The sequence below is a fragment of the Zeus faber genome (genome assembly GCF_960531495.2).
Source record: "Zeus faber genome assembly, chromosome: 13".
In the NCBI taxonomy this organism is placed as follows: domain Eukaryota; kingdom Metazoa; phylum Chordata; class Actinopteri; order Zeiformes; family Zeidae; genus Zeus; species Zeus faber.
Genome location: NC_137198.1, coordinates 25,362,001 through 25,389,100, shown reverse-complemented (window position 1 = coordinate 25,389,100; position 27,100 = coordinate 25,362,001). Strand labels below are relative to the sequence as shown.

Here is a 27,100-nt window from a genome sequence, read left to right as displayed (position 1 = left end):
CACCTTGGACCCGTTGCAGTTTGCGTACCGGCAGAACAGATCCACGGATGACGCGGTCTCCCAGGTGCTGCACACCACGCTCACGCACCTGGATGGCCGGAAGGGGGCCTAATGTGAGAATGCTGTTCATCGATTACAGTTCAGCTTTCAACACCATAGTCCCCACCAGACTGGCTGTCAAGCTGAAGGAGCTTGGACTGAATACTCCGCCGTGTGCCTGGATTCTGGACTTCCTCACTTCCCCCGGCCCCAGGTGGTCAGGGTAGGGAAGCACATGTCCAGCTCCCTCAACCTGAATACAGGATTCCCCCAGGGCTGCGTCCTTAGCCCCCTACTGTACTCCCTATACACACATGACTATGTGGCCAGGTCCAGCTCCAATACTATCATCAAGTATGCTGACGACACTTGGTCGGGGGCCTGATTACCAACTGCGACGAGACGGCCTACCGCGAGGAGGTGGCTGACCTGTCACTCTGGTGCCAGGACAACAGCCTCCACCTGAACGTCAGCAAAACTAAGGGGCTGATTGTGGACTTTAGGCGAGGATTACAATCGAGGACGCACATGCCCTTGGTGATTAATGGGACTTCTGTCGACAGGGTGAGCAGCTTCAAGTACCTGGGAGTCCACATCACAGAGGATTTAACATGGACTTTACAAACAGACACTCTGGTGAGAAAGGCGAGGCAGCGTCTTTACCACCTCAGGCAGTTGAGGAAATTCCGGGTCTCCGTGAGGATCCTCAAGTCCTTCTACTCTGGAGCGGTGGAGAGCATCCTGACAGGCAACATCACTGCCTGGTTTGGGAACTGTACTGCTCAGGACAGGCGGGCCCTGCAGAGGGTGGTGCGTTCAGCTGAACGTACCACTGGAACTACCCTCCCCTCCCTGCAGGACTTATACACAGGAGGTGTAGTAGCAGAGCTCCCAGGATCATGAAGGATCCTTAACACCCCAACAGCGGACTGTTACAGCTGCTGCGGTCAGGCAAGCGCCTCCACAGTCACACAGCGAGAACAAAGAGACCGAGACAGAGTTTTTTCCCCACAAGCCATAAGAACTGTCAATACTGACCTCACCAGGGGTCCTCGCTGAGCCACACACATAGGCTCTACTACCTTACTGTACTGTATGTAGCATACTGTACTGCATACTGTGTCACTGTTCTGGGTTGTTCGGTGATACCGTATTGCTGCGCCTTACTGTTGTATACTGTGCTGTATTATCCCACAAACACTACCTCACTTTATTCACATGCCACTTTAATGCACATATCTGTATATACATTAATAGCCTATCCCATATACATAAGTCTCTCATATATGTTAGTCTATTCCCTTTTATCTATTCCATTTTATTTTATTCTATATATTTTTATTTTATTCTATAAGTATTCGACTTACTGTATTATGTTTTAGGAATCAGTTAGTTGGTCTAGTAGAAATACATTTTCTAGGTAGCTACTGTGTTCTGTCTAGGACATATTGTGTGTAATCACCGGGTGCGTTGCATTACATTTCACTGCATATACACTATAATTTTCAGGTGATGCCGAGACGGCTGCCAGCTTTGCTCGCCACCTGCTGGCGCTGGGTGCCGAACCCAATCTGCGCTCGCGCTGGACCAACATGAGGGCCCTGCACTACGCAGCCTACTTCGATGTGCCGCAGCTCATCCGAGTGGTGTTGGAGACTTCCCAACATGGAGGTAAAACAAGGCTTTTCCTCTCTTAACTGCGGCGCATACATGCATATATACATGCATACATACATGCATACATGCATACATACATACAAGTGAAACTGCTACTAAAACTCCTACAGGATAATCAGATTGATTGTTCATTCTGACCAGGCCCTAGAGGTGCTCGAAGTGCTTGAGTTTTGTCCTCAGAAATTGAAGGACTAGATGACCTTGAAAACAAGCCCCTTTTGTGCCCGAGTCCTCGAAAAAAAAACGTGATTATTGAAAACTTTCAACGTGATATTGTGATATCACAACGTAATACACAACGTAATAAAGAATTTCCAGATCGCTTTTACGACATACTATTGTAAATAATAGACAATGAGACAAATACTATGTTATATTTTAATGAATAAAGTAGGGCTGCCCCCTGAAAGTGGACGAGTCTAATTATCAGTTGGAATCATAAATATATTCTTATGTGTGAATGTCTGGACACGAACACTGCTCAGCTGAGCCCCGTTCCTCCAAATAAAACAACTAAAAACAGTGTGGGGACGGGTGACGACTTGTAGACTCGTTAACATTATTTTCTGCACATAACGCATGGAGAGGGGGTGATCGGGGAGAGAGTCGCAGAGAAAGTGTCCCATTACGCAGTTTCATTCCTTACTGTTCCATATGCGCTTGTTTTGTTCCATAAGAAGTAAAATTAAAAAACCAAAATCCTAAATAAAAACACTGGCGTGCCCATCGCTGGCACGCGCATCTTTGGCGTGCGCAATCTTTGGCACCGTCTGAGAGGGAGACAGGTGCGCAAAAATGTGCCCCAATCGCTCCCTCTCCACACCCCATACTTGCCTATAGGATGAGCCGAGCTGGCCCGGCCCGCTCCTTGATCCTCCCGCTGCCACCGCCGACAAATAGTCGAATATTAGCATTGAACAGCCGAATCAGATTCGACAGACACAGTTCTGAGTTGGGTAAAACCCTAGAATAAAGATCACATTGGAAAATTGATTAAATAATTTTTTTCCTTGAAAAGGGAAAATTAGTCCTTTAAAAAAGTACTTGAAAGAACTTCGATTTAATTTTGTAATGCCAGGGTGAACCCTGTTGATATAGGTTTGTTTGTAGTTTTTGTCTGGTTTTATCGGGAGTGGGTGGTTAAAGAAACCAGTCATAAACCAGCCCTTTTAACCATAATGGCGCCCTCTGCTGGCCCTAGGGGGAAGTGTCCAAGAGGCGGTCATAGAAGGAGGGGGTCTAGTTTAAAAGCGGTGAAAAGTCTCTCTTTTTTTGGTTAATTAACATATCCATCTGTGTCATGTTTCTGCCAGCCAACAAAGCGATATGCATCTGTATCACAAATCAAGAGGTCCAGCATCTTGAAGACTATTTCTGCTTTCCAAATCTCTGTGGCTAAAGTATTGCTAAGTATTTAGAGTTAGTCACTTGTTACCATGTCAGTGTTGAATTCTCTCCCTCTCTCTCTCTCTCTCTCTCTCTCTCTCTTAGATGTGGATGCCACGTGCAGTGACTTTGACTTTGGCACTGCTCTGCACATCGCCGCGTCCAACCTGTGCACCTCTGCCGTCAAATGCCTCTTAGAGTTGGGAGCGAACCCTGCTTTCAGAGTAGGTGATGTTTTCCCACACACGCACAATTTAAATTTGAATGGTTGGCAGTAATTACATAACGCATTGACTCTCTGTCAGTCGGTTTTCTTGCGAAATTTCTTCGTCGATTCGGTCAGTCAGCTGGTTCCGTGGCCCGTATTACAAATCGCCCCCCCCCCCCCCGCCCCGCTGTCTGGCCGTCGCTTCAGGGGCAAAATGGAGGGAAGAAATATCTACATTCCCAGTGGACTTGGTGACCATCAATCTCTGATGCCGACCAACTCCCAAGATGTAATTACAGGAGTGTAAGTAAGTGTGGAGCTGGAAAGCACCCAGAGGGGAATGTTTAGGGTACATTTTATAATTTATTTTTAAGAACCCCTTCCTCCTCCCCTTCCACCCCTTCAGTTCTAACGTAAGTGACGAGGTAGTGCTAGATGTTTTGATTGACGTGGGTCTTCGACTTCCAAAGTTCCTTCAATTTTCTTGGCCACGAGTGAATCCTAGTAATCGTAATGCGAGTCGGTAAGATATAATCTCTTTTGTGTACAAAAGAGATTATGATTAGTTCACGGCTGTTGATGTTGACGCTGATGTTGTAAAACATTTGTTTTATTTTTTACTTTTTCTCTGATAATTAAAAAAAGAATTTGATTGCCACTCCCTAAAATACTTCATCGGATTCTGCTGCTTCTGCAGAGTTGTCACCGTTTCAAAGAGCAATCTGGCTCATAAATTGGGAAAGGGGAACACCACCACCGTCGTATTTAATCCTTATCAGAGCCACAAATCTTGGAAATGTGCTCGGCCCAACCTGCACAAAATTGATGCACTTACCCAGGTTAGGATTAGTCTGAGGGTTGGGGTAAGGTTCAGGACTGTTGTGTCAGAGTGTCTGACTAAATTAGCTGTTAATAAATAATGGAACATAATGCAACCATAACACATATAGGTCTTAGGGTTAGGGGTGGTACAGGGAAAAACACATATTTGTATCCTGGAAACGAGTTCCTCCGATACCTGGCAACCCTGGCATCGTCAGAAACGTTACACTCTCTGGTTGATTGAGATACTGCACTTTTTTTACCGTCCATGCCCCGAAACATCATTCCGCGAGCCATCACAAACCCGCACATGGTGGCTTTTGAACCGTACTGTCAGGAAACGAGCCATATGGCAAAATACTGCAGATTAATTCGACTATTCTCGGTTGCCAGATATCGGATGTGTATTTTGCAGGCTGGCTTCTCACCTAAGTCACCTCCATTTATTGTCCGCGCAGAGGTCCATTTTTTTGAGTTATAACTCCTGCCCCAGTATTTTTACTAGAGGGGATATAAAGCTTTAAAGCCCCGTCCTCTCCTACTCCTCCCCAGAAATCTAATCATCTCAGCTTGGGGTGAGGGAAAAAAAAAAAATTATTCAGTTGAGTTTTTACTTTTTTCAAGTTATAGCGCCGGGCTCTATTGTCTTATGAACTCTGGCAGTTGATCATTCAAATCACTGTATTCCTTTAACTTCCCTTTTGCTGCTCCACCTCCATATTGACAGCCATATACAAGATTCAAGATGTTTATTTGTCACAACATATACATACTTTTATACATATATGTAGTGAAATGTCTTTGCAACGCACCCGGAGATTATGCACAATAACTTCTTAACTGAACATAATAGCTAACCTAATTTCTACCTAGCTAACTAACTGAAACTAACTGATTCCTAAAACGTTATGCAGTTAGTAAATAGAATAAATAAAATAAGATAAGACTCAAAAAGGTAATACAGAGTGGGGGTACAAAATAGAAGTAAAGGGAATAGAGTTATATATATGGGATAGGCTATTTGTATATACAGATATGTGCAGTAAAGAAGCGTGTGAATAAAGTGAGGTAGTGTGTGGCGATATACAGTCCAGTATACAACAGTACGACACAGAAATACAGTAACACCGAACAGAACAGCAATACAGCGCAGTATGCAGTAACCCAGAACAGTGATACAGTAACTTGCAGTACAGTATGCTACATACAGTAAGGCAGTGGGGGCCTAAGTGAGTGTCTCAGTTCCCCTGGTGAGTTCAGCATTGACAGTTCTTATGGCTTGCGGGGAGAAACTCCGTCTCAGTCTCTCTGTCCTCGCTGTGTGACTGTGGAGGCCATGCCCAACCGCAGCAGCTGGAACAGTCCGTTGTTGGGGTGGTGAGGATCCTTCATGATCCTGCGGGCTCTGCTACTACACCTCCTGTTGTATAAGTCCTGCAGGGAGGGGAGGGTAGTTCCAGTGGTACTTTGGGCTGAATGCACCACCCTCTGCAGGGCCCGCCTATGCTGTGCAGTACAGTTCCCAAACCAGGCAGTGATGTTGCCCGTCAGGATGCTTTCCACTGCTCCACAGTATAAGGACATGAGGGTCCTCACCGAGACCCTGAATTTCTTTAGCTGCCTGAGGTGGTAAAGATGCTGCCTCGCCTTTCTCACCAGAGTGTCTGTTTGTAAAGTCCATGTTAAATCCTGTGATGTGGAGTCCCAGGTACTTGAAGCTGCTCACCCTGTCGATAGAAGTCCCATTACTCAGGAATGGCGCATGCATCCTTGGTTGTAATCCTCGCCTAAAGTCCACAATCAGCTCCTTAGCTTTGCTGACGTTCAGGTGTAGGCTGTTGTCCTGGCATCAGAGTGACAGGTCAGCCACCTCCTCACGGTAGGCCTTCTCGTCGCAGTCGGTGATCAGGCCTACCATGACGGTGTCGTCAGCAAACTTGATCATGGAGCTGGACCTGGACCTGGCCACACAATCGTGTGTACAAGGGAGAACTGTATTCCCTGCGGTTGAATTTACCAAGCTTCTCCTGCAAAACTGTTTTTTAAATTTATTTTTTACTACTCCAAATTAAAAAGGGCATGAGATGAAATTGTATTGATTTGAAGGCTGTTGCAAAAGTGATCCGCCCTTAAGATTGGCAAAAAGAAACAGTCTAGGCCCCACACTCGTGGCCCTGGCTTTTATACCATTTCAGATATTCAGTGCACGGCTCATTCCTTTTTTTCTTTTTCTGCTTTCCACAACATTTTCCAATTGGGCATTTTCAAACTTGATGTGGCGTTATTCACTTGGCAGATAACACTATAAAATGGGTGTTTGGAATACAAATTTCTCAGACACGCTTTGAATGGGGCCGCATCGCTCAAGTGCTTGCGCATAGAGCCCGCCTTTGTGCTTCTTGGGCCACTTGTTTCTCAAGCCACAGCGGAGAGAGCGTCCCCACGTCAAGATGGGTGTTTAGCCTGGATGCAAGGTGTAGCAGGCCCCCACTGTGGAGACACCAGGCGAGATGTCATGGGCGTTGCTTGCGTTACACCTTTGAGACAAGGGCCGTGACTTCCTTGTTCTGCTGTTAAAAGTTATCATGCTCCAAGCTTATGCGGTCTTAAGATGATGATGATGATGATGATGACTTTTGGAATGACTTTGCTAAATGCGGCAGGGTCTTTTTGGATTCTGCCAGAGTTGCGGGTGTTGGGCAATTGCCGATTTCTACCACTGGAGGTCACCAGCGCACCACTCGCCGTATTCTGAGTCAATGAGCAGTGTTTTACCTCTCAAAGTAGTCCTCAATGCACTTGGATGTGTGAAAGACTCAAAGATCCCGAAATACGTCAACATGTCAAAGGTCGTAAATCTTCCTGTTTTCTCTGTTGGTTTAGTTTTATTTTTGTTCTTCAGGTTCCTCCACCTTTTTGCAAATCCTTATGAGATGATAGATGAACGGTCAATGAAGTTAGATGAAGTTTTCACTAGTAACAGATGTTACATTTGTAATATGCAAAATTGCCAAAATGTTTCTTTTGGACCAAATGTTACTTGATCGGCTCTATATCTACTACACTGTTAACCTAACTCCGTTCACATATCCGTGCTTGTGTGCTTTACAACTTTGCCAACTGGACAATACTTAAGGTAGTTAACTTGGACACGATTAGTTAACGGTCTTCAATTTTGAAGGCACTAGCCAATGAAGCTGAAAGAAGTAGTGGTCTTGAAGGAAAGTGGCTTCAACCCTATGATAATTTAGATAAGCATGTGTGTGAAAGAGGTACAACCTAAACCGATAGGCGGCACTACAATTACAAAAAAAACTGAACATAATTGCTCCCGGCCTTTAAATGTTCTGCAACTGTCAGTTTTATACATCTGCTTATTCTTTACTAAATCTAAGATATGGCTGTACTCATTGTTTTTTTTTTATATTTAGATTGTTTGAAACCCTAAATTGCATCTTGCAGCGATATTCTTGTCATTGGCTTTGCTTTTTTGTTTCCAATATTGTGGCATCATGAGCACATCATTTATTAGTTTCCCTAGAATTATTCCAGTCACTTTCAGAATCGGGTTTGCTTTTACGCATGTAAGGAATTTGACTCTGGTTTCCCATTCACTCACACTGCACTTAAGAGTCAGGTATTCATCAAATGCCTGTTTTCCTCTTTGTCTACATTTAAATTTGGGCTATGTTGAAATGTTTATAAGCTCTGGCTAGTGAAATGACTGCTACAGAGCAAAAAAGAGAATTATAATTCCTGTCAGTTTATAGTTTAGCCATCTAATTGTGTGCAAAATACAACGTGCTTCATTATTAGGTTTTGTAATACTTAGGTTTTGGAGATTAGCCTCCATACCTCATAAACAGTCTCTCCGATATCTTGAGTGTGCAGTATGTTTCTTGCAGCAACCCTGGGAGAGACTTGCTTAATTAACAAACAAAAAAAAAATCACCCACCAAGCTGTTTCAGAACAGCCCCGTGCAACCCTGAATCAATATTTACTTCAAACCGAACAGGTGTTTGGCATTATTTTTGGCATTTAAAAAATGTATTGCCTAGTGGGGGTTCTCGTTGACCCGGTGCTCCACGCTTGTATGATTTGAATGGGGGGGCCGCCGCTACCGCCGCCACCGCCTGTATCTACAGACTTGAGTCAAGATAAGACTTATTTTTTCCCTCATCACTGTTCCTCCAGTCATGGCTGAGGAGGGATTAATTTCCGTCTGCTTCGTCTTTCTGGGTTTTATCGATTGTTGGCTTCTCCCATAATCCCCGGTGATATGGACAATCTGCCTCTGTTTAGTTGTCGCACCGTCAGCATCGCCGATCACCAAGAATATTTTCTCCACGCTTCCGGCGTTGGCGTCAAGCTCGAGTAGGCGTGGCAGAGACGGGCGAGGAGATTCTGCCGGCTCGCGTCAAGATGATGACTGACGACAACTTGACTTGAGTAAACCCGATGAAGACCCAAGGACAATTTATGTGTTTGCAAAGATGAGAAGATGAGACCGTTCACAAGGAGTAAAGACATGTTTTCAAAATGCCTTCTGGGATGGGGTAGGTGAAGAGATTACATGTTGTTATTACATCAATTTCGAGTGGCTCCTTTTCCGAAATTGACTCGAGAGGATCATCCCAATTGCATCAGTTTTCTGGAGCTTACTAACTTCACAATCCACCGTCGGGTGTGTCGAAATTACCATTTAAAGGAAAATAATGGAGCGCAACACAATTCTCCTTGCCTCGAGCAACCATCCAGAACGTTTAAAAGACAACGTGCTGACGAGGCGGCTTCTCACGAATGAGGCAAAATTGCTCACACGCGAAGGACTTCAAACAAAATCAGCGGTGATGAAAGCACGACTCGAAATGTAGCAAGTGTGCTCACGGAACGGTAAACAAAACCTCACAGCATGCCACCGGTGTCTCCAAATGTGACTTTGGGGAGGTGGGCAAGGGAAACTTGACAATTCCACAATGTGATTACCCATTACTGACACACTGTGTGAGCTGAGCATCATGTTCATATACTGTATTGCACATATTATGTTGTTTGATGTTTGTTCGCTGTGGGAAACTACATGTGGAAAATTTAGTCCAGTGCAATAATTAACCAAATGTGACAGTGGGTGACAATTTCCCGTATACATACATATACTGACAGAAGGTTCTCTATCTGGCAGTTCACTAACTGCATCACCACCTTCACAGTGTGACCCGTCCTTGCCTAAAAAACCTCCGTTGGCCAAACAAAAACCTCTATGCAAACAATGGCCGTCTCGGCGTAAAAGTCATTCCGACATGGAATTTGGAATAGGCTATGGCGAAGAACTTCCATGAGGCCAATCGTGACCCTAACCTAGACAGTAGGGCTAAACGCTTAATCGAATTTAAACCGAAATAGCAATTTTATAGAATACAATTTCCCAATCGCAAAGGCTGCAATTGTATTTATTTACTTGTTTTTTAACACTACACAATCTAACCAATAGGACTATCCAGGGCCGGCTCTTCCTATAGGCGACATAGGCCACCAAGCACAGCATCCCGAGGGTGGGGCGCGGAGAAGGAGCGAACTGGGCACTATTTGCGCAGCGGTCTCCCTCTCCGACGGTACCGGTGATGCACGTGTCAACGATGTGTGTGCCTGCAATGCAAGCAATGCGTGTGCCAGCAACCCACGATTGGCGTGCCAGTGCAATGTGTTTTTTAATTTTATTTTAAGTCATTATGGAACGAAACAAGTGTGTATGGAATGTAACCGTGTCGCTGTAGAGTCCAGATGGAGCCCTTCTAGAACAGTCTTTTTTTTTTTTTGTGTATGCGGATGTATGTGTGCAACATTTTTATAAGAAATAATACATTAATGCTGAAACACTGCATATTTTTTGAATGTTGATTTTCAGATTCAAACAATATAAGCTTTTTCTTTTTACAATTCAGAGGCCTCTCCAATGGTGTAACCTTCAAGCATTAAAACCATCAAAGCATTGGACTTTCATACCATCATAGCGTTGGATTCTCATACCATAACATCATAGCGTTGGACTGTCGCACCATACGATCATCATCATTGGACTCATACCATTGACATGTTTGGTCTGTAAGAGCTTTCTGTGGACAAGGGAGTTGAGCTACCAATCCATTTACCCTTCTATCAGAAGTTACAGCTTCCCAACCCCGTAACTCACTCATCCAACCCCCGATGCCTAATGCGGGCCCATATGGATCGCATGATGTTTTCTCTCTCATACCATGACAATATCACCAAAACATTGGCATTTGAATGACTGTCACGTGCCCAAATAAAGCCTGGTGTAATTGAGTTACTGTCCCTAGCTGCCAGCTTTTTGATGTTCTGTTGCTTTACGGTTTAAGTGTTGTTGTGTGTACACATTTACCTAAAGTATTATTTGGACGGGATATTAACCAGTCGCACAGTTCAGCCGTAAATGTGAAACTACAAATAAAATATTGATGACACTAATAAAATGATCAGCTATGTGCAGAACATAAAACTGTATGTATGAAACTTGTTTTTACATACCCAATAACTCTCAAAATTGACAACTTTGTCTTCAATCCACATTGGTTTTGCAGGTCATTGTGGTTATAATGCCAGCCGTCCAGCTGTGATATTGGTGAACAGGGCAACACTTATCTGCTTAGGCTGCGACATTCATAATTTCACGACTTAGACTTTAAACCAAATTTTGGTTTTCTTTCCTTTCTCTACATGGTGGTCTCTGGGTTAATTCCTGCAAGTGTACAACCTTTTCATACACTCGCAGCACCCCCTGCACGTCCTACCAAGACTACCACTTACAGAATCTTCAGTTAAAAATAAAATGTGTCTTCTAGGGACAGGGCTGTTTAATTCCAAAGAGTGCAACTTTGTCCAATGTGCACAGCATGTACTGCAGTTGCAAATTACTTTTTGTATTTCTTTGTGTGCCTCATTATGTTGATCAGGTGACTCTCTAAAACCAATTATTCAGAGTGGTCGCAAAGAGTTGTCGAGGAAGTAGGGCTGAAAGACTTTAATTAAGAAAGAAAAGAAGAGGTGCGATTGAAATTTCTCACCAAGGATTGCAATTTTTATTTTAATTCATTTTTTTTGACATTTCAGCTAGATGTCTTACATCCCTAAAAAACGGAACTTAACAATTACTATGGATAGGATGCAAAGCATTCTGTAGGGCATTACAACAACGTTTAGATACTGCTTATATATACATTAGCTCTCTCTCACTCGTTTTGAAAATGCAGGCGTCATGCTCCAAAGCTCTGTTTTACTTCTTCCACGCGAATACACGGAAATCAGAGTTTTGAACAATCTCAACCCTGGATGGCATTTTCCAAAAGCTTAGTTTCCAGTATACTAAAACACAGTTTTCATGCCGATGGGATGGGAGGCCAAAAGACTGAGAAAATAAGTTTTCAAAAATATTTGTATGCATGCTCTCATTTTCTCTCCCTCTTACCCTCTCTCTCTCTCTCGCACAAATGGATATAATTTGGTCTTTCCACAAAGGTGAAATTATATGAATTGCCTTTAACACTTACGTGAAGAATTTACCTGACATCATCGGGTTTATTTTATTTTACAGCTCAGTGCCTTTGTGTGGGCATCGTTACTCATTGTTTTCAGAGAGGTAGAGAGTCGTAAAATCTCTCAAAACAATTCTCCGCTTTCGCCTCCACTTGGCGGCATACAGAAGCGCTCGGCAGCTTCCGAAATGGTCCGAATCCTCCAGTTTTGTTGATTGTACTCTGGTCATTGGGTGAGTTTCACCATTCTGAGCACTACGTTTCACTCTTGACTGCTTTAGACGTAACCAGATTTGATAACAAAACAGGCTTCTTCTTCTTCTTCTTCCTTCTTCGTCTTCTTCTTCTTCTTCAACAACAACAGAAAGCAGCGCGGTGGGGTGGTTTGGCAGTCGTGAGCGTGCCCCAATTACCCCGGCACGGCGCTGTACCAGCGATCGCTGGGCTGTCACGCCTCCGCAGTCTCTTCGTCTGTTTCCCCTGACACTTTGGGTCTCATCTCCTCTCCTTTCTCCGCTTTGCCCCACAGCACTTTATCCACGTGGCGCGGTGATCAGACCCCACTGCAGAAACAGATTTATTTAATTGTTTTTCTTTTTTTCGGGGCAAGGGTTATTTTGTTTTTAGAGTGAGGGATGAGAATAAAGTTTTGTTTTTCACTTTATTTTGAAATGAGGGAAAATATGGTGGAGGGCTGACTTTCTGTTTCGTAATTTGTTCTATTTGTTTATATTTGACAATTTATTATAAAAAAAATAAAATGTAAACGAGCCTTTAGGACGCAGTCCCCTACGTCGCAAGGAACGCCTCTATGCCGAAGTATGAGGTGTTGAAATACCTGCTGGTGGAGTTGCTGTGATGACCAAGAGAATTACTTGGCCACAGGCAATATCAATATTAACCCCTGAATTTCAGGAGATCAGATCTTTGAGACGAGCTGCTCTATTATTCACATCATTATGCAGCGGCGTCAGCTCCCTGCATATGCGGGGTTGAGCAACTAGCTCCTGTGAAATTAGGGATATACACCAAGAAAATATTATTCATGCACATACCTCAAATATAACACAAGGCACAAGAAGTAGCATTGGAAGTTGATAGGGCAGACATTGGAATGAGTCTTCGCCGCCGTGGAGGGTGAGCGATCGGCCCGGGGTTATCTAGCGTCACCAAAACGGCAGGGGCACACCCACAGAAGTGGGGCACCCCGCTTGGATTTTAGATCTGATAAATGCACGCATCCCTGCAAGGGTCAGCGCTTGTTGACATGTACTGTATAAGCTCTAGAATTGCCACTGTTATCCAAGTAGCGTTTGAGCTATCAAAGGAACCATAACTGATTCAATGAGCCTTTCGCAGTTTCACTGTTCCAGCCGTGTGGATTTACACTTGCATGGCTGTATCTTTGAGATAAGCATATGCTACTGTCTAAACTAAGTTTCTGTCAGCCTTCCTCTCAGAGGACGAACTTGAGGAGCAGATGAGGACACTGGTGCAAGGTGAGAAGGAATGCATCCGGAATTTTGCCTACATGTATCTAGCCCACTACCACTGGTGGAAACAGGATATCGGTGAGGGAAAAATCATCCAACTCATATTAAAGAACATACACCCATCTTTGGCGAGCAAGCTGAGGAGCAGTGGGGTCCAAACCATGGATGCCCTGGTGAGACTCAGCCAGCGGCTAGAGAAAGACAGAACTAAGCAATTGCAGCAAGAGACACCTTGCAAATACCCCCCTGCCCCCAACAAGTTTCAGACTGTAGTGACACCTACCACCCCTTCACACACATCTCTCATTCCTGCAATAGCAAGACCAGCTCAAACCTGTTGGTGGTGTAAAGGACCCCATTCACCACACAATTGTCCAAATGTGTCATCAAATAAAGGGAAAATCTCAAGCCAGCCTACAGCCTCCATCTCCATCTGGTCCAGTCACCAGCGGCAATCCAATCCATCTAGGACTGAAACTTCAGGATCATACTTGCACCATTGGCTGAGTGAAGCACAGGGCTATGGTGGATTCAGGCTCATCATACACGCTTCTGAATCAGGAGGGTGGCGCTCCACTATAGGGGTGGACAAGAACTTAAGCACCTGGGAGGGGAAACCCCTGTATTTGGCTGACGGGGATGGCCATTGGGGTGGCAGCATCTGGGACTGAAACTTCATACTTGTACCTTGCCAGTTGTAGTGCTCTCCTCCCAAAGCCTTGCATTTCCCACAATCCTGGGACTGTACTTCATGAATCTCAGTCGACTGCAAATAGATGTGGGACAGAATTTGTACTGGTTCAGGAGCAACAACAGAAAAAAATATTACTTGGAAAAGGATACTAACAACTTTAGGGAATGGACTGGGAAGGGTCTGCTTTCCTTTTACTCTGCCATTGATCCCCGGAAGACCTGTCTTCCTGCCTGCAGAGGTTGTGCACATTTTTAGCAACAGCAATAAAATTTCCAATATGACAATGTATAAAATAGCATAAATATAATGAATTGAATATTAATGTGGACTGTGCAAAATAGATAAAATCCAGTCAGTACACCCAAAGAAGAAATATATAATCTGTATCCAAAAAGAAGTGTGTATATATATATACACTGTACATCAGAAGTATGCAACAAATAGAAAAGAGCAGCAGCATGTGTGTAGTGTGAGTGTCTTGGGGGGGCACTAGTGAGATCAGCGTTTGCAGTCCTGATGGCTTGTGGAAAGATACCCTGTCTCGGTGTTTCTGTTTTTGCTGCATGACAGCAAAGGCGCAGCCGGAACAGTCCGTTGTTCGGGTGGTGATCCTGCAGGTTCTGGTTCTCCTGGTATACAAGTCCAGCGCGGGGGGCTGAATGAGTGAGAGAGTGGTTCCCATGGTCCATTCAGCCAGATGCACCACCCTCTCCTGTCCTGAGCGGGGCTGTTTCCAAACCAGGCAAGATTCAGATTCAAGATTTTTATTTGTCACATACATATACATACTCCCATACATATATGCAGTGAAATGTAATCAACCGGAGCGCCGGCGCAGGCGACCGCTAGGGGCGGCGCCACTATCGCCGTGATGTTGCCTGTCAGGATGCTCTCAACCGCTCCAGAGTAGAAGTATCCTCAGGGAGACTTTGAATTTCTTCAGCTGCCTAAGACGATCATCTTGTCTGTTGTTGGACCAGGGAAGCCAATTAATCTCCTCCATCTTCAAAGCGACCTGTGAAGAATTGAGCCTGAAGCAGAAAATTACCTCAGCCTACCACCCACAAACCAACATGATGGAGAGAATAAACAGAGCCATAAAAACAATGATTCCCTCCTATGTAGGAGACAACCACAACAGTGGGATAAGTACCTATCAGAGTTCCATTTTGCCCTCAATTCAGCCGTCCACGAATCCACTGGCGTCACCTCTGTCGAACTGAACCTTGGGTGGGCCCTCCACAGACCCGCAGACCTCCTGCTCCAACCAAGGGAGGCCACACCCGACTCATCCCCCTACCATACCATCACCAACCTTCAGGACCTTAAAGCATTTGCCCAGTGCCCTCGCAAAAAGCCGACAAAGACAAAAACGCAATTACGACAAGACTCACCAAGATCAGCAATATCAGGTCAAAGACAGAGTATGGCCCCGGTCCCATCCATTATCCAAAGCAGAAAAATCTTTTTTGGCAAAACTGGCTCCTAAGTGGCTCGGTTCATATCGCGTTGTTGCTCAGTTGGGGTTAATTATGATGTAGTAGTGGAGCACAACAGGGAGAACAGGAAGGTGGTGCATGTTGCACATATATACTGTGTGTATGTATATCAAATCAAAATACACTGGGAGTTTATTGGAATGTGGCTGTGTTGTGTGTTTCCGAATTTGCTTAGTCGTATATGTTGAAAGGTGTGGCACTGCAAGTTAAGGGACTGTTTGCGATATCAGGTCCTTTGTACTGTTCTGCTGGCGGTATTTATGAATTAGAATTGTCATACCAAGACTGACGGGCACCCCGGCGTATCCACCAGCGACCGCTACAAATACAGTATGTATATGTAAATGTCCCTGGCAAATAAAACTGTGATTCTGATTCAGAAAAAATCTAACTAAAGTCTGACCACACCACCCCGCCCCTTGTTCCCCCCATCTGCTCCGCAGAACGACAGAGGGCAGTGCCCGGCAGACGTGGTGCCCAATCCCATGGACATGCCCGCAGAAATGGCGGACTCTGCTGCTGCCGCCAAGGAGTTGCGTGCCCTCCTGAGGAACGCCCTGCCCCGGCCCCGCTCCCCACCAGCCCTCGCCATCCCTGCCCGGCCTCCTGCCACCCTCTCGGACAGGGCCCAAACGCAACTCGCCACCATGGCTGTCAGCCTAGGTGACCGCGTGGTCATTGCCGGTCAGAAGGTACGCAAGCCGGAAGTCAAAAACGGCTGAAATGTGCTCATTGAAAGTTAGTCACTCTATGCTTTTCACACCAAAGTGTTACGTTTGAAAGTTGGCGTATCTGTCTCCTATCTCCGCTATATGTGACCCACCGCAGACTTCAGGTACATTTGGTTGCTTTTGACTGTTTCGCATCATTTGAAAGTGAAGAATCAGAGCTTCAAAACAAGGTGTCACTTGTGCAAATCTAGCAAATATTTCAAAGCTATGACTTGTTAATTACAAGGGTGTGGCAAACTGCGATTCTGAGATAATCACCATCAAAGATTTCCCCCACACTTGGCTTAATTCAGCCAGCCCCCGGAATCCAAATGGTTGGAGGATCAACACAGCTGCAGGGCCACTTGACACCCCGTTGAATGGGGACTTGATACCCTGCTGAATGGGGCAATCTCTGCATTGTTCTTATGTTTTGAGGGAATGTTGATTAATGTCATTGACACACAACATCTTTTGTTTTTAAAAAGGCTTTTATTTAACAGTAAGAATATACAAGTTTTATAAAAGGGGAATTATTTAGGAGTTTAAAAGTGCGGACAACACAGCAAAAAGTAGAGTATCAATAATATGAGTCTGTATATCAGCCACGGTGTGTCATTTAATATATAAATGTGCATATGCCAAATATCTTCAAAGTTCTTGGAGTTAATATGTGAGCTAACCCCAACCCTACCCAAGCTATACTCTGAGAGCCTGTTTGGGGCCTCTCTTCATTATATTTTCGCCCCCGGCTGCATTTACAAGTAAACTTGAGAATCTTGTGCATTAATACTTGTTCATAATCTGCATCACCAACCTCAACTGAGTTCATCAACTTCTTCCGGGCGTATCGTTGATCTCCTCTGGTGGTTCTTGAAAATATTCATTTTCATCCTCACATTCAGGTTCCGCTATTTGAAATGTTCTCCAAGTCCGGGATAACGTCGCTATCAGATTCACCATCACTGTTGGAGAACTGACTATCATCGCGGAAAATGTCCAGTCCAGTACGCGCTGTTTACACTGACTTGGATCTATTCCACTGGTCAGATTAAGGTCTGCGATATGATTTAGATCTTCCGCCACCCACTTCTCGTAATCCATAACAACATGGAGATGAAAGTTTTCACAGACAAGTAAAACCGGATCCTCGTCTTGTTGACGGAAGTGACGTCAGCATGACTTCTCTGTTGGTATACGTTGGCATAAGCCCCCTCCACAATAATGTCTCCGTATGTCTGTAAAAGTAGTACGATTTAAAGGTTGAACTCTATCAAAAGGGTTTCACATTGTGACTTCACATTACATGGAATATGGAGGAATGATCTTCACATGGGCGGTCGCTATAAAGGAAACTATTGATCGGCGTTGTTCAGCGCTATTCAGCGTCTTGGTAAGTGAACTGTGTTTCCCCATGTTATCTAACGGGAATATTTAACTCCGCGGTTTAACATTTCTCTACTATTTATAAATCAAACTCGGTTTTGAAAATATGTTGAGTGATTAAAAAAAAAAACCCACAAAGGAACACGTATCTGTAAAAATATTACTTTCCTTCTAGACAGGCCTTTTCTACTTATTTGGGTGCTCCTGGCGATTTTAGAAGTGCGCAACATAGCGGATGTTGCTGCAGTGGGTCACATATGCTACTTATAATATCAAAGGCTTGACATTCGTCACTGTCGACTGTATGTGGTGATTCACAGTACGAATGCAAACAAATACATAGACACGCATAGACGCAGTCGCAGGCACGTAAACAGCTTTCACAAAAACGCTCGCGATCCACGCGGCCTCTGAAAGAATATGCCATTAATGAATTGTCCCGCGTCCCTGGGAGCAAAATAGCCAAGCGGAGACTTCCACAGATTGGCTAATCAAAACCCTATTATTTCCCCTGGGATTTTTGGTGCAGCCCTGTTCTTTGATGTCTATTTTTCCTTTTAATTATTTCTCTCTTCTGTGGCATTATATATATATAGATATATCAAAACATAGTTGGAATTCTAATGGAGGGCGTGCCCTTTGCTTAAAAAAAAATAAATAAATGCACAGCATACCCCCAGTATGTAAGGCAAGAGAAGGAACAGGCACCACATGTCTCGCTTTTTTCCCTCTTTTGGGGTGCTTTTGTTCCTGATCTGACCCCGCTTTAATCACACTTTCTTATCACAAAGTATTTGATCCTCTGTGCGCACGCAGGTGGGCACCCTGCGCTTCTGCGGCAGCACCGAGTTCTCGGTGGGCCTATGGGCGGGGGTGGAACTGGATCGAGCGGAGGGGAAGAACGACGGCTCAGTAGCGGGGGTCCAGTACTTCGCATGTCGGGCCAAACACGGTAATGCAGCTATTTTATTCAGTTATTTCAACTGTTTTCTTCGCCTATGTTGTCTTGTGTAACTGCAATTTACACAACAATTACTCACATCTTGCACAATTGCAAGTTGTGAGTTATTGAACTGTAACTGGTTGGACCATGACTCGCAGTTTTCAGTTTTTGCCATGATTCTGTCCTATCCAATTCATCAATCTGACGTAATACATTTTATTTAGCAGTGAGGTTAATATGGTCATCCAAGAGTTCTTGCCAGGTCCCTTGAGGTGCTTCAATTTTATCCCCAGAAATTATTGGAGTATTAAGTATTGGAATACCTCGGAAATAGCCCCTTTTGTGCTGAAGTGCTTGAAAAGTCCTTGAAAAAAAACATTGAAAACCTGTGATATTCCCCCTGGTTGCTTTTATGACATAGATGATGCCAGGGAAATGTAAATTGAATTGTGTGTGTGTGTGTGTGTGTGTGTGTGTGTGTGTGTGTGTGTGTGTGTGTGTGTGTGTGTGTGTGTGTGTGTGTGTGTGTGTGTGTGTGTGTGTGTGTGTGTGTGTGTGTGTGTTATACACTGTAGAATTTCATGTTTTAATGCCAGAATCAACCCTTTTGCCATCGTTTTTGTCCTAATAACCTGTTATTTTTTAAAGCATATCCTCTCCAATCCCATTCTTTCTTCCACACACCTCCCGCAGGTATCTTTGCCCCCCTCTCCAAGATCAGCAAACCCTCGGAGCGGTGCAGGACCAAACAAGTGAAGGCGGCGTCGCCCCCCACACGAACCCCCCGCCGCATCGACCTGTCTCGCGTCACCTCCAAGATCAATACAGGTAGGGAATTGGCACTTGCAGTTCCATCTAAGCCTGGTCACCCCCTCAAAAAAACGCACATGAACCCACCCTGCATGCAATAAATAAAATAGCAATTCTGGACAGAGCTGACCCCTGAGCTGTGTCTGAAATTATTCTCTCCACGGCAGCCCACTTGAGGAGCATCAGCCGTTTTATATTTCAAGCCCATAAATGCCAAATTTGTGTACTATGGTTCACCTAATTATTTATTTTTTTATAGATTAAATAGCATAAAAGCATACAATGAAAGAATAAAAAGAATAATAGGTACCATTCTGCCCACCATTCTTCTTCTCGGATTGAAGCCTTCTGCATGAATTCCATTCAAAAGGAACTCAAATCTCCTTTCCATGCAATGAATAAATGATGCATGGTCGCCTTGGGAAGTCTGGGAGACTTACTACTCAATAGGTCTGGAACATTTATTCACCTGATGCAGTTCACTCATACACTTAATACACTGTCCTGTTATTAAAAGTTCCTAGGTTTCCATGTGGATAAATGATTATTAGAATCTGAATCAGTATCTGTTTTTTTGACCAAGTACATTTTCATATTTAAGGAATTTGTCATTGTGAGGATTGGTGCATTGCCGTACAAACAATTGACATAAGAAAGCTTAACATTACGAACAAAAAAATAGCCAAAAATAAAAAACTGAAATAGCCAAACATATTGTATATAGCCAAACATACAGAATATACAGAGTGCGATTCTATCCACAGGATAAATTACATGTATGTAAGGCATAAATTATTACTTATTATGATGTTATTAATGATGTCTTGATTATTGAGCATTTTAAATGCAGTTTTGAAAGGTGTTAAAGTCTAACCAAAGCTCTACTTTACTTACTTAAGTTTCCCGACACTACTTTACATACAGTCTACGAACCCAGTGTATGTTATCTACAGTAACACATTATTAAATTCAAAAACGCTCGCAGACTCAGGCAAACGTCACTTAAAACATTTAGCGAAAACACTCTCCCAAGTTTACCCAATGTTGAAAGTGAAATTATTTGAAAGCAAAAACACAAACATACCCACCAAATGCACAGAAACGGCCAAAGCGAAACCTTATTAAATTCAGCCCCTTAAAGTGGAAATAGACAACTTTTTTGCTTTTACTTACACGGTGTAATGGCTATAGAATAATGACATGGATAATGTTTGGTTTGGTTCCCTATAAACTTCGATTTCACCATGCAATTCAGACTGAATTGCATATTGGGTAAGTTCTCCTGGGATAATGAAGAATCGATTTACGTCAACCATTACCGGGGGGTGTTAAGAAAGTGACTGAGAAAGTGTCCCCGCACATGGTTATGTGTGGGGCTTTTTTTGCTACAATAAAGACACACGAGGACGCACAGCGGATCGCGCAGTGGGGCAGGGATCGCAGCCAGATATTTTTTATTTTTTTATTTTTTTAATTAAAAGAAAAAAAATATTTTTTTTTTAAATGTTTAAATTCCATGAAAAAAAAAATGTGCGAAAGAAAGGAAAAATGCAGGATAACCGTGACAAAAATGAGAGGATTGACAGCTGCACATTTCTTACGCAGAACTTGGCACTGAGGAAAAAGCAAAGCGATCTGGTTGTCTTTGCGACAGCGGCGCAAACAATAATACCACTTGAAAAGGTTGGGGTTTGGAAAATTGTCTATAGTCCCTTTAAGCTAATTTACTTTCTAATTTACGGTGTTTTGGTTTGCATGCGACCCTGGATGTTTGTTGTATGTGTGTACGTTCATTCTCTTTTCCTGCTTTTTCCCATTCAGGGTCGCAAGGTTTGCAACTCTCTCCCCTGCCTATTTCTGCTAGCGCGTGAACTGCGTAGCATTTAGTAAAAAATTAGCAATGTAAATAAAGTGTCAAGATAGTAATTTAACCCCAAAACGGGCAGAGCCACATCAACGCACAGTAAGCACTATCCAATTCATCAATCTTGCATAATAATTGGCTTATAAGTCGCTTTGGAAAAAAAGCGTCTGCTAAAAATATATAAATGTAATCAATTCGATTTAGGAGTTAAGTTAATGTAGCCATACACGATGGTCGTTGAATAGCGTATATGACCATGGTTAATCGTCAACGAAATGAACACTGGCACAAATGCCCTTCAATGGAAAGCGTTCCAGTGCTGGCTAATGCGTAAACCGTACAAAATAATTCCATTTAATTTGAAACATTGTTTGGAAGTACCAACCTTGAATAAATTGTGCTCAGAAGCAGAGAGAAAATGCCTTTCTTAAGACCATACCACACCTCCGGTGACCCTCGGGATACGGCCTTGTCTGCCTTGCGTTGTCCTGACAAGTTGAAGCACATGGATTATTATTATTATTATTTTTTTTTTTACTGTATTCTGAGTAATGGATAAATGAAGCATTTGGAGCACAGCCAAGCCATTTCAGGAAACCCCCCCCCCCCTTGTTTTTTTTAATTGCAGCAGTCGGTGCTGTCGCCTGGGGGTCAAAAACCTTAGCTAAATAAGGATAAATTGGGAAGATAAGTCGAGCGGATTTCCGTCAAGAATTATCATTAAAAACAAACTATATCTCCAGTCTATGGCGGTGAAAATGAAGAATTAATTGAGCATGGACTGCTCGTCCTGTTGTTGGTGGCCGCTTCACGCGATCGCTGGACATTAATGTGTTATTAGAAGCCCCCCCTTCACTGAACATGAAGATAGACTGTTTCCTTCATCAAAAGGTACAGCACATTCCCAGCGAGTGCAGTGTGGACCTGTTGGTCATCATCGCCGTCACTTCTGACAGACACAAGGCTTAAAATGCCAGATAAACACCCCCCTGACTCACAGTTAGTGTGATAAAATTGTGTGTACCGTTAGTGTGATAAAATGACCGCATCCTCCCCCAAAATGGCTCCAATGTGAAGAGGAATATCTACTGCGATCCACTCGAGGGGTTCTATGGATGCGAGCCGCAGCTGCAAGCGATAATAGAAGTGGCAGCACGCGCTTCTCAACCCCCCTCCCTCCCCCACCCCCGGCACTGGGGGCAGTTTACCAGAAACGACAGTAACAAAAAGTTAGCGGGAGCCAGGCCCTATTCTTCACTTGCGACATCAGCCTTGTCTTACGGCTGGGTAGCTGATACAGTACATACGTCCCCACATCGTTCACTCCCTAAACAATGCCATTTGAAGAGTAATGAAACAGGAAATCACTTTAACGTTTTTGTGCTGTTAACATGGGTTCCATATACAAGAAATGCAACCAGTGTTTCATTGTACTCGGATGTAAAACATCCTCATGGTTACACTACAAAAGCAACAGTGGAGTCGAGTGCTTTGCGTTTGTACAGGTGTCTCGAGCAAAAAGCTTGGAGTGGTTGTAAGGCAGTTGCCAAGATTTCCGTATGGGCAAAATCCCTTTTGATTGCGTTAACTGGTCAGTTTGATTGTATCTGGTCCGTCATGTACCCATTCATAATAAGGCTCGCACAAATGTGTGCAGAATTCCCTGTGGACACCAGTGGACATTTGTGTTTGTGTAACACTGCATCAAAACATTATACATTGTTTTTGAAACAATATTTACCTTCCGTGCAGACATGACTGCGCTCTCTGCTCTTCACGTACATTTGAAGCCGTCCAGACGGTGGCAGCAGCTTACAGACTTCACACTTCAATATATGACATATTATATATTACTACTGCTGACATTTTATTAAAGTATGGCAAGCCCTTTGGGACAAACTGTGTCATGACACACAACTGCAAATTCATACAGTGATAGTTGTAACTTTTAAGCTACACCATCATTTGACCAATATGGGCTTTTCAGCCGACGGCTCACATAAGAGTCCAGGCAGCTGCTCTGAATCATGGCCTCAGCTGATGGCCTCATTTGTGCCAATCTCAGCATCTCAAGCATCTCAAATTTCATAACCGGTGTGAGAAATGTCACTGCGCTGTCAGATTTATTGATCCAAGGCGCCATCTAAATCTTTGTGGGGCTCCCTTTGAAAGATGGTTCTGAGCCGGTGCCAAATGACCGAGTGTATGGATTTCACCACTGACGAAACCATGCGTTCTCAGTTCCTTTGGCCTTCACATCAACAACTTTTGACTGATGTCGACTGATGATGGATTCCACTCACTTGCGTTGCATCTATGCCCCCCCATCTTGCTGGCATTTGAGGTTTTTTTTGGGGTTCTTTTTTCTACAATCATTGCACCCTGTAGTCTTCTTAACTCTACTGTGGTGGCATAATATTCAGCGCTTTTTTGAGCGGGTCCTATTGATCTGGACGTGACTAGAATAGTGGACCTCCGAGAGGCCTCTGGTTGTCGGTGATTGATAGTCCAATTAAGCAGGGTTTAATAACTAGGGCATAGACGAGCTCAACAGCCAGGCAGCCATTCATCACAATAGAGTTTGTGTCGCCTCGCCACGTGCGTGTTTGAGATGCGCGCGGAAACACCTCTGCTCAACCTGGGAAGCGGACTTAATTTATGACCAGGCACTTTTCGCAGGGGCCTTTTGTCAAGTGTTTCCGGGACCAACCGGTCACCTTTGTTTCATTGTCCCGTCAGCCGCCACCTGAGTCTATTGGATGGGTTTGGTCATCGTGGACCCGGTCCGTCTCACTAACCGGGATGGACAGACACAGCGGAGTGCCAGGCTGGCCCCTATTAGACCGTGTCAGTGCCTTAAAGGGCGCTGTTTTTATAGAAGCCGCTCACCAGTGTGCCCTCGCTTGAGACGCCAAAGCCAGAGCATTTACCTCAACCTGTCACTTCTAGTGATTTTTCAGTGGGTGGAGAGGATAGATGGAGCCAGGAGGTCCCCACCAGCTAAAGGTCAAGCCAGTCGCAGCTTTTGCTAGTCCCATTTTGGACCCTGTCTTCCCTTTCCAGTTCAAAGGCAAAGATGCGACACACGCTTGGAAGGACTTCCCCAACTCTGTGAAATGAGAGCTCAAATGTCTCAAATCTTTTTTGCATTGCTTGAACTGGAAAGGCCCGCCATTATATTGAGGCTTTATTCAAAGCATTTTCTTCTCTGATTTAAAAATGTCAATTCTATCTCCATTATGACCAATTTAATATTTTACATTTAGCTTTGGGCCTCGTTCACACGTTTATGGATGTTTTTGCATTTTGAAAATGCAGGCAATCATGCTCCAAAGCTCCGCTTTACTTTCTCCACGCGAATACATAGAAGTCACAGTTTTAAACAATCTCCACCCTGGATGGCGTTTTCCAAAATGTTCGCTTTCAGTGACCTAAAATGCAGTTTTCGTGTGGACAGATGGGAGGCCAGAACGCAGAGAAAATACAATTAAAAAAATATATATATCTGTATGCGTGTGGGTGGGGCATGGACTTGAATCGCTGCTTCACAATGTGATGCTGTCCTTCCTCCTTTCTACATTTCTCTCTCTCTCTCTCTCTCTCTCTGTCTCTCTCTCTCTCTCTCTCTCTCTCTCCCTCCCTGAGCTTCCATTCAAATCTCATCTTTTATTTGAAACCATTTTTTTTGGTCCCTGTAGGTTTTTTTTTTTTCCACCCCTCTCTTGTACCTCATATCTGCATTCTTTTATCAGTTTTCTCGAATAAGTACATCCTCTGCTTTGAGCTTTTGTCTGCCCCCCCAACCCCCCCCCCCTCTCTCTCCTGTTCTATCGCTTATGTGGATACGTGTTATTGCGACCTTTTTTTTTTGTTTTTTTTTTAACATGCAAAACTGACTCATGCTGGTTGTGAGTAAATCAAGGTCTTATTTTGATATAACTTTTTTTGTGCTTCCTGAAGATGAGCGTGGTTTTTTGTTATTGTGCATTGCACCAGCAGCACATTGAATCCCTTAAACTTGTATCACTGCTGCCGTTGGTCACCATTTTGTACATTTTGCATGAACTGCACCGAAGAACTTACCATAGCTGGTTAAGTTGATGTGTTGACCACCATGAAAACTAGTCAGTTTGGGTTTTATTTTGTTATTTTTGTCCTCTTTGTGTGTGTGTGTGTGTGTGTGTGTGTGTGTGTGTGTGTGTGTGTGTGTGTGTGTGTGTGTGTGTGTGTGTGTGTGTGTGTGTGTGTGTGTGTAAAGGCTTGTCTCCATGTGTCAAAAAAGCACCTGAAATTCAAAAAGGCTGCCCTGGTCTAAATCAGGGCCCTCAAGGAGAGCGCTCTGGGACAAAAGCAGGTACCAGCACATGGCGTTTTGTAGAGGCTTTGTTTTGTGCAAGCTGGTCGGCAGATTACTAGGTCAGCAGTGTTTTGGCAGAGCCTCCCTTTAGTTTATTGCTGCTGAAATACGGCTGCTGTCATCCCTGGTCCTCCGCATTTCGCAACCTCAACTGTTTGTCTCCCCCCACCCCCCCCCCCCCCCCCCTCTCTCTCTCTCACATATCGAGAGAGAGAGTCTCTCTCCATATATAACATTTTTTTTTCTTCCCCCCTTTCTCGTTCAAGCCAACCAGTAAAAAAAAAAAGACTGGGATTTGATCTCTGGCTCTCTCTGGGTGGTCAGAGCCGTAAAAGCTAGTTTTGCAAAGAAAACAAAACGGTGGTCAATTAACCAACAAGGGATACATGTTCAGTTGTTGACCTTATCAGAAGCTTCACTACATTTATTTTATCCGCATTTATTTTTACCCGTAAGGGCTCATTAGCCCATATCCAATATTTATCCAGGTACTTTGGCTTTTTTTCTTATTTATATTCTTGTTTGTAGTGGGTCCTTTTTCCGGGTTTCACAGCACTTTGACATGGATTTAATCAAGTAGTCAAGTCAAGAAGCAAGACTTTGACACTTAATGAACTTGTGGCCTGTGAAAGTCAGCAAAAGGGAAAGGCATAATGAGGTCCTGTCTTCGAATGGAGTGAGATTGGGCAGCATCCTACTCAATCTCACCCCCTGAAGTTTTATATATTGTTGCAGTTTAGCCTGCCATGCGCCATCCAAGTGGCATGTTCAGGGACCTTCAGCACAGAGACACAAAAGACGGGGTTGCAGACACCAATTTATTTTCGAGAGTGGGCCAGTTAGAATAAGCCCAGGAGCAGATAGACATGTGTCATGACAGGGCTCCTCTCCTGTGTGTGGGAATGGGGCTTTTACCTGTTGCTCGTTAGACCAACCGCGTAACGGGTGTGCAGCCACTCTGATCCCAATCACCTAAATCCGGGTCAGGTGTGGCTGCTTAAACCACCCCATCCCCACACCACACATAATGTATTTAATTAATTGTTTTTGCAGGGATGTGGGCTCTTCATTTTGTTGCATTGAAAGGGTCCAAGGACAAAGGTGGAACTTTGTGCCTTAACGAGATCCACTGAAAAAGAAAATTGTAGGAATTGATTTCCTCTGCTGTAATTCAGCAGCAGAAGTTCCTGGTCAAGGCCAGAAGTGATGGATGTGGATGATGGGGTTTGGTATTATGAGTAGAGGGGCATGTAGTTTGTGCAGCGTGATGTAAGCTAGTAGAAAATGTTAACAGTAGAGTTCCCGGCAGATTTTAGCTTTACCCCTTGGCGCACTTTTTTTTTTCTCATTAGCTTCCGTCATACCCCCAAACCTTCTGCTCAACGCTCACTTTGCCCTTGGCCTTGCGCGTTTTCCTCAACCAACCACCGTAACAGCCCAATCCCCACTTCCTCTCCTTCACAGGCATACTCTCTCGATCCCTCTCCTCTTCTTCCTCATCACTGGAGTCTCGGCGTGGGCTGTGGTTACCGCCTCGTCCTCTACCCAGGCAGCGTCCTCCCGCCAGGCAGCGGCGGGAACGAGTTTCGCCGGCTTCCAGGGGCACCCCCCCACCGAACCACCCAGCATCCCCCGGCACAACCCTTCTTACCAGTACAGGT

General features: G+C 44.2%; 1 protein-coding gene across 1 annotated transcript in view; it reads left to right on the top strand.

The window, feature by feature from the left end:
• Positions 1 to 27,100, top strand: part of LOC307239043 (CAP-Gly domain-containing linker protein 4) — a 50,540-nt gene that overhangs the window by 11,114 nt on the left and 12,326 nt on the right. The window contains exons 5-10 of the mRNA XM_080012258.1: positions 1,549 to 1,710; positions 3,208 to 3,326; positions 15,813 to 16,061; positions 18,282 to 18,417; positions 19,102 to 19,236; positions 26,904 to 27,098. Of these exons, the coding sequence (XP_079868384.1) occupies positions 1,549 to 1,710; positions 3,208 to 3,326; positions 15,813 to 16,061; positions 18,282 to 18,417; positions 19,102 to 19,236; positions 26,904 to 27,098 (996 nt within the window). The remainder of the gene's footprint in view (positions 1 to 1,548; positions 1,711 to 3,207; positions 3,327 to 15,812; positions 16,062 to 18,281; positions 18,418 to 19,101; positions 19,237 to 26,903; positions 27,099 to 27,100) is intronic.